The following is a 12,845-nucleotide window of genomic DNA, read 5'->3' as shown; positions in this document are numbered from 1 at the left end:
AAGCCAAGTCTTCAAAAACTCACACCAATTATGATACCATATTAGAAATAGCAACTATATAAATTGATAGAAATTTACTAGATCACTAAGGGAGCAATGTTGTTTAATTGGATAAAAGTCAAATGCCACTCTCTTATCAAAGCAACGAACAGAGTGGGAGGAAAATTTACAAACCATAATATATGGTTAAAGACTTTTCTCCAAAATATATGAGTAACTCCTACTGTGAAGTATTGAAACTTCAAGATTGCCAGGGATTTAAAAAGATATTTCTCTCAAGAGAGAATTCAAATATTTATTGAATAAATGAAAGGCAAGAAGTATTGGTGAACATAAAGAGAAAGTGAAGCCCTGTCACATTGTTTGTGGGAGCACTAAATGGTGCAGCAAGCTATAGAAAATGCTATGGAGGCTTCTCAAAATATTAATCATAAAACTACTATATGATGGAGCAATCCCTCTTCTGAGTCTTTATCCAAAGGAATTAAAACCAGTAATGTGTCCTCTAGTGTTCAGTTCAGTACTACTTATATTTATCAAATGGTAAGTGGTGTAAATGATCATTGATATATGAGACAAGTCCTTACTATGTAGCATGGGCTGATCTTGAACTCACCACCCTCCTACCTCAACTTCTCAAGCAGTATTTTTTAAGTCTAGATTCTCTTGACAGTATAGTATTTAATTTTTCCTTGACATTGTGTGGCTCTAAATCGTTTTTTTTTAAAACTGGAATTAAAAAAAAAAAACTATTTTGCTCACTCATTCTTTGTATAGATATTTGTTTTCCCTTCAACTTTTAGCTCTTACAAATATTGAGATAAAGGCATCATATAAACAGGCCTTCATTTTCTAAAAAAATTAAGAGCAAAATTAGTTCTTCATTGGAATATGTGATGCTGTTTATGTTCCAATTTGATACAAACTGGAGTTGTTTGAAAGGAGGGACCCTCAACTGAGAAAACACGTCCATGAGATCTGGCTGTGGGCAAGCCTGTAAGGCATTTCTTAATTAGTAATCAATGGGGAGAACCCAGTCTATTGTGGGTGGTGCCATCCTGGGCTGGTGGTCCTAGGTTCTATAGCAAAGCAGTCTGAGTAAGCCATGAGGAGCAAGCCAGTAAGCAGCATCCTTCCATGGCCTCTGCATCAACTCCTGCCTCCAAGCTCCTGCCGTACTTCAGTTCCTGTACTGACTTGGCTTGATGATTAACAACGATGTAGAAGTGTAAGCTGAATAAACTCTTTTCTCCCCAACTTGCTCTTGGTCATAGTGTTTCATCGCAGCAATAATAACTCTAAGACACCATCTGTTGACTTAGAAAGACCATTTATGATGAAAGTCAGTCCTAGACTAGAGCAAACTTGAACCAACAGGGCTGTTTTATATTGAATGGTACAAAGCAAACCCCATGGAGACATTTATTCTTAGTTAACTTAGTGACATGTGCACAGAGCTCATGTTGTCCCAAAATGATCTTGTGTTACTGATCCAAGTGGGTTCTGCTCTGTGCCTCATTCTTGGAAACCCCAAGACACAAAATAATGTGTACTTCTCTGGTGAGTGTTCCTCTTACTTTTTATGGATGCCTGCTGACCTCAACGAGCAAATACAATGCGTCTTTCTTCTTTGCTCAACTGACACACTCACCTCCATTGCTCAAATCTACAAGGACACTCAAGGGCTGCTTTCCCAGAGTTTAAAGGACCTACCTGACTATTTCTCACAGGAACTATTTTTTCAAAGACTTCTTTGTGAACAATTGCATTCCATTTAACATTCCATTAACTTACCTGTTTGCCTTTTGAAGGACGCCAAATAGACCACTCAGTGAGGTGTCATTCTGAAACACATCTGGGAAACTCGACAGGAGTTGCCACACTTCTCTTCGCTGTTGCACTAGGGAGAAAAAGGACAGCACCTGGGAAAGCCCCTGGAATACTCTCTTCTGGTTGGCAGGGTCGCTTGACATCTTCAGAAACCAAACAACAGAGAAAAGAAAAAGATGCTTCAGCATTTGGAGTTGCGTGGCTTACTGTCTCTGAAAAGTTTTTTCAGAACTGTATTTCTATATTCACAATTGTTTTTCAAATCTTCACTAAGGTCTCTTCCATGGAAAAGCTGTCAACATCTCTCAACATCATTGGCTTTTTCCCCATCTAGATTTCCATATATTAGCATATTGAAAGTTTGATTGACAAAATTATGTTGGTATAAAGCATTTTAAATTAAATATTCAGAAATGAAAGTTAACTTTCTAAAACCAAGTTAATTTCTGAATATCTTTTTTGTTATTTTATTAGTTCTTTGGAAATTTAATAGAATGTGTTTTGATCAATATCCATCAATACCTCCCACATCCACTACCCATTCCCTGTCCACCCAAATTTATGTCTTCTCTTTTTGTTTTTATCCATCAAGTCCAATTTGTGGTACCTCTATATTCTCAGATGTGTGATCTTCTACTGGAATGTGGTCCAACTTACCAGGAGCCCTACTCTTAAAGCAACTGAATCTCCTCCTCTCAGCATCCATCAGCTGTCAATACCTCCCTGACTAAGAGTGAGACAGCACGTCTACCTCTCCTCTCCATGCTGGGATTTGGTCTGGCATGAGCTTGCACAAGTCTCATGCACGCTGCCACAACCACTGTGAGCTTGTATGTGCCACTACCCTTCTGTGTTCAGACAACCCTGAGTTTTTATTTTTATTTTCCTTAGTACATTTCCTGGGAGATGCAGGCATATTGCCCCCATATCTTTCACTAGGATGTCTATTTTTGATGGAGATTCCTTAAAACTAATTATGTGGAAAAGTAAATGAAATATATTCATGGCACATGTAGAACTATGTTCACCAAAGTGCTTGTTATTAAACTTATACATGGTAGAATAAAGGGTTTCCAGATTCCATCCCAAAGCTATGGACATTGGTTGTGACAAATGGTTAACTGTGAGTGAATCTACCTGACGACCCACACCTGTGATAGCCACAAACCATAAAAGCTATGGCTTTGGAACCACATGATCCAGCTACTTCTTTCAGAAGTATTTCATCATGTTCTCACCCAGAGCAATTCTCTCCATAACCCTATTCATACCAGTCAAGTTAATCTTCCATCTGTCTTAATCTGATTGACTTTGAAGGGTATAGGTTTGGACACTCAGGCTACTCTAGCTAACGGAAGAATACAAGTGAGGAAGACTTCCCTAGTACTGGGGATTCAGGGCAAGCATTCTACCACTGAGCTGCATGTCCAGCCATTGCAAAAACTCAAGAAAGATGAGAGCTTCAGCTTCTAATTTGAGCCATTAAAATGTTGTCCTTAACCTGGCCCTTTTGGAAACCATTTTACTAAAAGATACATTTTAAAAATTAAAAGTTACTTTCAATATAATTTAGAGAATCAAGCGGAAATGTTAAAGCAGGCATGCTTTATTTATTCCCATTTATAAAATCAGTGAGAAATTCTGAATTTTTAAAATTTTCATTGTGTGTGAGTTTACATTTAGGTATTGGCCTCTTGTTTTTTTTTTTCTTCATCACTTGAGACTAAACTTAAGCATGCACAGATGGCAGTGGGTACTGTTATCAGAATAACGTTGGCTCTAATGTGTAAAATTTGAGGGACAGGGATAAATGATTTCATCAAAAATCAGCAAATGAAGTTTGATGCCATGAGAAAAATAAAAAGACATTACCCATTCATTTCTGCAACTCCTGACAAGAGTATGACATTTATAGTTGAATTATTAAACTTACATTCTGTCCTGCACAATCACCGTTCTCAGCAAAAAACACCCCTCATTTTAGAGCCAAGCTGCAGTTAATCAGAGGTACATGCACACAGGTGATATTTTAAGTTCCACATCACATCATTGCAATCCTGCACATTTCAATGGTAAATAGCTACGGCTTAACATTAAACATTGTATGTAAGTGTTTATGTGGGAGGAAATTATGCTAAAGGTCTACAAATATTCCAGTAAATATTTCCAAGTCCAAGTGGGTTGCAGAGTTTCTCAATAACTCATAGTGAGTCAGTTTGGGAACCCCAAATGGAAGCATGACCCTTTTAATTGTGCATAAGATTTTGGATACATATACGTGTGTGTGTGTATACACATGTATACACACACCCACATAAATATGTATATATATATATATGCATGTATATATATACACACACACATATCATATATATCATCTGCACTCACCTGAGAGACCTGATATTTTAGTTCCTGGAGAGAAGACTCTAAAAGTGTCATGTTTGAAAGGCAAAATTTGTTGAAAACATTTTTCCCTAGAGTAAGCCAAGAGAAGGCGTAGTCTGCCGTGTATCCTGGGTAGGTCTCACACAGCTCTCTTCGTATCTCTTCTGGAGTTGAATTTTGCTTCAATAGCTAAAAGTACATGGGAGAATAGAGAAGCAATATTAAAAAAAAAAAAAAAACGTAAAGAGGAAGAGATTGACATCTTCAAGGTAACTGGCCTATCTTTGCAACAGCTATTTTTAAAGTTCTGCCTTACAAAAAAATAATTAAAAAAACTAAAATAAGCAAATTTATCTGTGTGGAGTTGTGGAGGGAGAGTATACAAAGAGATGTAAATTCTTGTCGTGGTTTTGATGTAAATGGTTCACATTTGATTTGTAGAAGCGGACTGGCTTATCTCTGTCCAGAGGACGAAAAAGCACCAAATGTTTCTAACAAACATCTTTCTACATAAAAACCATATTCATTTTTTCCTGGGCCTTGGGCAGTAGAAGCGCAGGTGCCTTTAACTCTGTGTAGTTTCTTGTAAAGATTGGTCGTACTCTCTGAAAGACCACAGAAAACAAAAGGTCCTACTCTTGTTCCAATTGTGCTCATTTACAGAAGTGAATTGGTGGATTGTGTTGCCTTTAAGTCTGTGTACAGAAAGATAGAAAAAGGAAAAATATGAAAATGCTTTTTAAATAGATAAGTCAAGATAATTACAACAATAATGGAATATAATTTCCTTAATGGAATCCTTGTAACTGGCCAATGTATTCCATAGTAGAGCTGCATTGTAGATGAAACACTGCTTCAGTCATAATGTTGATCACCAGAAGAGCTTATGTATTTACAATGTTAACTGCATTTAATTGTAATACTCAAGGGGTTCCTTCCAGTAGCTAACTCATATAACCTTATAAGGTAAAGGCCAACTCTATTCTCCCCTCAAGTTTACATCTTAAAATTTATGTTCTGCTTTCCGGCAATTGCACTTCTCAGTATAATGGAACAAGACAGGATCCACTTATCTAGGAGGCTCTTCAAATGCTGGGATGTCTGAGCATTCATTCACAGCTCTGATCTAACGTTACACATAAACTCACTCCGGAGTGATTTCTCTACTCATTCCTGCAAGGGTTGCAGAAAGCAGCAAAGAGAAAGAAAGGAACCTGGGAGATGCTGACACAGGCATCGCTACGTCATCCTAATTCTTAGACCCCTGCCTTGTTCCAGCTCCTCCAAAAATATGTATTCATCCACACAGCATCCACTTGAGGCTTCTATCTCTAGAATATGTGACTCTGTGCTACTCTACAAAATTCTAAAATCCCATTCCATATAAGAAAGAGAATTTGGGAGTTCCAGCACAGTAACGCGCCAATTCTGAGAACAGTGTTTCTATTCTACACATTCAAAAAATTATCTGACCCTTAAGCAAACTCTCTCCAGGAAGCAAGAGAGAGTGCTTACAGGCTGCCAGCTCACACCTCTTATAAACTGTGTTAACGCCTTTCAATCAGAGCAATCATAAAGTAGATGATCTCCGGAAACAGAAAATTCCACAAGTAAGCTTTCTAAAACATGTTAAGAAAAAAGATTTTCCTACTTAGGGAGAGATTTCTACACCTCTGATTGGTCCAAAAGTGTTATTGTGGATGAGACATCAAATGTGAAGAGCGTCGCAGCTTCATTTTTTTATTTTTTTTTTTTTGCTTCATAAAATTGAAAGATCACATAAAACTCTATATTATTTCTTAGTAAGTGAAGAGTGTAAGTTCATTAGGGGACTTACCAGGGCAGTAAATAAATGCCCCATCGTAAGGAGTTTGCAGTGTCTTAAAATGAAACTAGGATTGAAAAGTGACTAAGGAAAGAATCTGCCCAAGATAGTACTTAAATTGGAAACACACTGCCAACCCCTTCCTGTTTGGGAGCTCTATCTACCAATGTAAAGTATATTTGTTCAAATTCTTCATTATATGTTCATTGCAAAACTAAATGAAATTACCTTTTCCAAATCAAGGATGCGTGTGAGCACTTGGCTGCCATTGAAAATGTCTGGGCCCATTCCTTCCAAATCAGAGCTTGGTCTAGGAGGTAATGTGGCTACCACAGAAGAAAGAGCACATTAGAATTTGAAACATAACACGTACCCACATGCTTGCAAATGGGAACAGCTCACAGAAGATTTCTCACTATGCTCTGTGACCTCATGTGCCTCACAGCAAGAATGTGCTAATATATGTCTATCCCATGAACATTTCAGGCTGGCAAAAGGGCAGATTTTGGAGGCTTTTCTTTCCACATAGAACTGCTGTGACTTTAGTCCCCTCTTCTTTATTTTCCCCAATCATTTTGATGCCATTTGCATTCATTCCAATTTCTGTCATTAAACTTCATCACCAGTATTATTGCCCAATAAACAGAATCATTTCTGTACAGGCTTAGAGGATTGAGGTGCCCTGACCAGCTCCATAGATCCATCATCTCCAACATCTGTTCCAAGGATCAGCCACTGTACATCTGGTGATAATGGTCTTTCTTTTTAATTACACAACTGGGATGCTGAAATATGCTTAGGATCATAAATCCCTTCTCCTTAAAGTGGCTTCTGAATGATATTTTAGATCAAATAAATGGGATGAAGTGATGACTTTAGACTACAACATTTCCTAATTAAGAAGTTCCCAAGTGGCCTTGTCTAAAACTACTTACAATGTGGTACAGGTTTCTGAGTCCTGAGAATAAATTAACTAGAAGTATAACTTCATATCTATACCATGGAGAGAAAAGAAGTTGATTTTTATAAATATTGGGCACAAGTATTTGCTATCCTCACAATAGAAAATCTCAGCATTTAAAGATGCTGGTAACATATTTCAGGAGGACCTTCATTTTAGTGCCATCTGATTCCTCTAGACTTAAGCAATCTATTTATGAGATAACTAGCCAGGAAGAGAAGCACAGCCTATAGCCACTGAGTAAGGTAGAGCTTACTGGGCTATGGAACTGTGAACTGATTTCAGCTTAATCTACTCAACCAGATATCCGCAGACCACTCATATCTAACTCCTAAGAACAAGGGCAAGCATGTTCCTATGACATCAACCCTACACCTACTTGCCATCATAGTTTTAGATATTCAAATATTTAAATTTTTATTTTTCTTTATATACATGCAAATTTATTAAATTTAAATAAAATTTAAATATTAAATATTTAAATAAACATGCTTCTTCTTTCCCCCAAAGGAACAATCAAGTTCTAATACACAAGGAGCATTGTTTTGTTCACTAAAATGTACCCGGTCTCTAAGTCACTGAGTGCAAGCTAGAACGTACCCAATCCATGTTTGCCATTTGTAAAATAGTCCAATGGTTTGAGAGTTCTAATCAGTGTTTCCTTAAGGCACCACCATTACTTGTGTAAGAACTTGAAATCTTGTGCTTTTATAACGTAATTCAGAGAGTTTGAGGCACACACAAATTTGAAGGGGTTTGACCTTATGTGAAGCATGGTCAAGCCAAAGACTTTAAAAGCAGGCATTTTAAGCAGGTAAGAGAAGGATTCATCAAATGCCTGTTCATGTATGGGCACCTGCTTAAACTCACCTGGCTTCCTAATCTTCACCTGTTAAATGGAAAGTTTGGATAAACCTCTGAAGTTCTTGCCAGTAATTTTTATTCCTGGAAATTCTGTCCACCCTGATTCCACTTACCTTGCAGGTGCAGTCCAGACTCCGCTCTGGGATGCAGCACACTCCTCAACACCTAGACTTCCTACTCTGCTCTGGGATGCAGCGCACTCCTCAACACTTAGACTTTCCTCCTTTGCTCTGGGATGCAGCGCACTCCTCAGCACCTAGACTTTCCTCCTTTGCTCTGGGATGCAGCGCACTCCTCAGCACCTAGACTTTCCTCCTTTGCTCTGGGATGCAGCGCACTCCTCAGCACCTAGACTTTCCTATGAAGCACTTCAGTAAGACTCCAATTTCCAATCATCTGAAGAAGCTTGCATCACTATACTGCAACCCAGTACACAGGCAGCATAAAGAGTCTTGGGTCCCTTAGGGGCAATCTAAGCATTCTATCTTTATTTGAGAATCGAAGTGTAAACCTTTTAAAGATTAGCCCTTTCCATAGCTGTTCCAAAGGTCTACTTCTTAAGCCTTACAGGAGAGAGCTGGCTTACCCAGTGGTGCGTGTCTTCTTTCTGGAACTTGGGCTCTCTGGTGTGATAAAATGCTGTTCCTCTTTGGGTTGGATGACGTTTTTGGAATTTCACTAGAGGAAGAAAAAGCAAGAACTCTCTAACTTTATCCACATTAATTTCAGTTAACTAAAGCAATTTTTATGCAGACGGTTCAGGGGCTCCAAGGACTTGCAAAGTTTTCAACTATTTCCTCGGATATTAAAGGATGGATTCACCTACCCAATACCAATGAACACATAAGGTTTCTTGCCAGGTAAACTTTTGTTCAGTGGTAATGGACTAGATGAGATTTTAAAGCAGTCATTATTCTTTTAATCTTGAAGAAATAACTTACTTGAATAAAGCATTACGGGTGAACACTAAACATACTCACGGTGTTCTCTTCCTGTTGAAAAGCTGACAGAGCCTGAGTTGTGTTTTGAAGATGGAAAACAAGGCCTGCTTGTTTGTCAACAATTAAAAAAACTTAATTGTATTTATTTATAGATGACATTTTTCTTCAAAGGGGACTAGTATTTACAGCCAGATTCAGGGGAAAAGAAAAGAATAAACACTCAAGAAGATCTAGTAAGTGCCAGCGACATACTGTGATTGATGCCATTATAGGTGGCAGTGGCTATAAAGGGACAGACGGCACTAGACCACATTTCTAATTCTACTGAATGTGGCAGAGTGGGGCCAGGGATTCCCATGCCATATAGCCATGCTAGCTTTCAGGAAAAATATACTGAATTTTCTCAGATTTAGTAGCCATCATTTTAAAAATGCACTACATTGATGACTAGTACTAAGAAGATGCAACAACAACAACATATTTTCTCCCACCTTTTCAGTTAGCAAGGATTGAACACCAGGCCAGATTTGGACAGTGAGCCATCTCTCCAGTCCCCAAAGTAGAAACAATTATATTTTCTTGAAATTAGATACAAATAGAAATAGGGGCCTAAAATAGATTGTCTATTCTACAAACGGAATACGTAGATTGAAACAACTTTCAGAATTCTAGGAAGTTGGTGAATTTTGTATAGTTGTTTTAAAAACATAATCATGATACCTAAAGATGGCAAGAAATTCTACTTATAATTGTGTTTCAGCCAGATCCTGCTTTATAAAGTAGATCTTAGAAATTTATAATTGGGAACATTTGTTCAGTGGTGGCTTTTGTTTTGGTGGCTTCTTTTTATAAAAATGATGAGAAGAGGTAACATTGTTTCTATTCCCCAGTGTTTCTCCAGTATTCTCCTTAAAATGCAGTGGTTGCTCCAAAAGGTCTGCATTCTTAATGTCCACTTGAATTATTCATGACCATGACTATATTCCCCTAAATCTTTTTACATTCCTTATGCTGACTATTTGGATGGAAAAGCCATTCAGATGAAAATAAGAACTGACCTGAACCTTTTCCTTCTCAAAAAAAAAAAAAAAAAAAAAAAGTATTGGAAAGTTGGAAAAAGTTAGGCTTACTTTTTTTCCTTGACATTTTTCCCCAGTCCAGCTTGTAACTCTCTAAGGAAGACTACTGAGTACCAATACACACACACACACACACACACACACAGAGAGGGAGAGAGAGAGAGAGAGAGAGAGACAGAGAGACAGAGAGAGAGAGAGAGACAGAGAGAGAGAGACACAGAGAGAGGGGGGCCTTCATAAAAATTTTAAGGACCAGAGACAGCAAAAAGAATCAGAGGAGATCAAAATAGAGAAGATCAAAATAGCAACAAAGAGGCAAGAAACAATATACTGAATATTAAGTAAAGGGGGAAAGGAGAAAAAAGGTGGGGGCTTGGGGAAAAAATTGGGGTCTCGGGGAAGCAAGGCTACTTTTGTCACACATAGCCAGGCTACCCAACTTCTTCTGTCAGTTAATAAACCCTGATACTACTTCTGCCAAGAAAACAGCTCCTTCTCTTTCCAGGCGTCAGAGCAGGAGCTGGGGAGGTTCTGATTCTAGGAGGCTTTTTCCTAGACCAGGAAGTAACGCACCCACTCACTCCCTTCTATGAAGCTGTGCTGTGGGAATGTGGAGTTGGAATACCAAATGTGCTTACTATTCATCCTCTGGAAAAATGTCCCCAAATTTTATTTCATCTTGAGACTATAAGTAGAAATACAGCTTCTGTCAAACAAAATAATTTTATCACCCCTTAGCAAACCGCAAAAGTAGGCAAAAAAAAAAAGCCAGTCTTCCTGAGTTGGTGGAATTCTGAACTTTCTAATGAGCTTGATTAGAGCAACAGGAGAGGAACAGTGCCCTTTCTGTTACTTTGCATAATTGATTCGTGCATATTTATATGCAGCAACTTCTCCATTTTAGGTTGTGACATCTTGGATGGCAAGGAGCAATCACCATGTCTCATACACCTCTACTTTCTAGGATCCAACACCGTTCACCTAGCACTGGACTGTTTAATCTGGTGGCTGATTAAACAAAGAGGCAGTATTGGGATGTAAACCAAATGCATTGGTGTTAGAGGAAACTCTAGAAATTATGATTCTGTTTCTTCTTAAAAGATCTCAGACATTGCTTCTCTAGCTGCATGCTAGGGGCATGAACTAACTTGCAGTAGGTGACATGCATATCTGTGGGAACTCTCATCATAGGCATCCAAGTCTGCAGGTCTCACTGGAGAAGGAAATACCCAGCAGTGGCATGGCAGACACAGCACATATTCACAGTCCTCACTAACTGTGCTCATCACCAGCTCAATGACATTTATTAAATTTGTTATGTATAAATCATAATGGAAAAGTCAAGTAGGAAAGATCAAGAGTTTCAATACATTCATGGGAGGGCTAAGCAAGGACAGGCATAGCGGATGATAAGAAAATGAGATGGGGTCATTGGACATGTTTGTAGAGCACGGCCCTTAGATTCACAATCTTAGTCTGTGCCTTTATTACCCGAGTTTTCTTCACTGTTTCACTACCCCACTGGCTGTCATGCAAGAATGCCTTCACTTGCCTCCCTCAGAGGGTGTTTGACAATACAGTGATGGGAGACATAGTTAATTGTCACAGCTGCAGACAGGATGATGCTTAGTAGGCAGAGGCTCATGATGATCCTAAACACCCTCCAACACACAGCCCAACAATGACTTATCTGTCATAAGTATCAGTGTGTCAAAGCTGTGAGACGCTGAAGAAGGCTATGACAACTGAGTGTGATTACTCATGGATAACTCATTCCCATTTACACTGCCCAGAACCAACTTAGGAGACTTAAAGTCCCCATTCAGGAGCTCTGAATAGGTGTAATGATCTCGTCTGAAATCTATCTCATGTTGGGTATCCCTGGGAGTATATGAAAGTACTGCGCAAAATGTAGATGGTTTCTGGATTTGACACATAGGGCCATCTGACTGGAGAAAATTCACCCCTGCAAGTGAGCCAAGAATGTTGGCTCACATTGGCAAGTGGTCCACGGCATTATTTATTGGACTTTCATTGGTCTGAGCTGCGTGTACAAATACCACAGAGCTTGTTAAAGACTTTTCTTCTAACTTGCCAGAGATGAGGACTTTGCTTCTGTGGGATTTATGAAGATCTCTTTAGAACAGACCTCAATAAGAGAGATATTTTGTATTAAAAATTCCACTCAGTTATGATGAAAACTTAACTCAGAATAGATCTGACTTCTCAGATGTGTCTGCCAGCAGCTACATTTGGGAAATGTCACATAGATATGTGACATCATAATAGGATTTCTGCACTTACACCAGGTGTCAGCATTTCCTGTGAACGGGACCAACTACCTGGATAGGTAATGTCTGTGTGCTATAGTGAAGTCTGTCTATAAAAAGCATTCCTACTAGGAAAGAGACATATGGCCCATCCTGGAAAGAAGATTCTGACTTTCTTTTTTTTTTTATCTCTAAGGGTTAGTTAAATTTTTATAAGGATTTTTCATCGCTTCCTCAGAATCATAATCGTATGTAGTGACATCTGGAATGAAAATGTGCTGTTAGCCTGCATCTGATCCCCGCTACACCTGTCATTCATCACCGACTTAACTGCAGACAAGGACTCTAGACAGTAACAACCATGGAGTCATTCACGGTTACTCGATGTGATTGCCCTTCCTGGCTACCCATGAACAGAAGCCATTCTTTGAAAATTTTTAATTGTTTTAATTATCTCTCTGAATTCATTCTGATCCTCATTCTTCAAGGGTCATCCATGCTTCAGGTATAAACCCTGCTTCTACTCTGAAACCTTTTTCTTCTAGGTCAGCCAGTTATAATCAAGATTTATAATTCCTTAATATGCTGAGCTGTCCTAGGGTTTTAATATTCATTGGAAAGACTTTGGATTTGTAATGTGTAACTAGAATAAGTATATGCCTAATAGTTTTTAAAGACGCAATGTTGAGT

At 38.5% G+C, this 12,845-nt stretch overlaps 1 protein-coding gene across 2 annotated transcripts in view; it reads right to left on the bottom strand.

The window, feature by feature from the left end:
• Abca12 (ATP binding cassette subfamily A member 12) overlaps positions 1–12,845 on the bottom strand; it is a 166,194-nt gene that overhangs the window by 91,241 nt on the left and 62,108 nt on the right. For both annotated transcript variants that reach the window (XM_038339851.1, XM_038339852.1), the window contains exons 4-7: positions 8,452–8,543; positions 6,269–6,366; positions 4,219–4,404; positions 1,795–1,973 (exon numbers count right to left, since the gene is read on the bottom strand). In XM_038339851.1, coding sequence (XP_038195779.1) covers positions 1,795–1,973; positions 4,219–4,404; positions 6,269–6,366; positions 8,452–8,543 — 555 coding nt within the window. The remainder of the gene's footprint in view (positions 1–1,794; positions 1,974–4,218; positions 4,405–6,268; positions 6,367–8,451; positions 8,544–12,845) is intronic.

The sequence above is a fragment of the Arvicola amphibius genome, chromosome 8 (assembly GCF_903992535.2).
Source record: "Arvicola amphibius chromosome 8, mArvAmp1.2, whole genome shotgun sequence".
Taxonomy (NCBI): domain Eukaryota; kingdom Metazoa; phylum Chordata; class Mammalia; order Rodentia; family Cricetidae; genus Arvicola; species Arvicola amphibius.
Note: the sequence above shows the minus strand (reverse complement) of the source record. Positions and strands in the feature narration are given on the sequence as shown.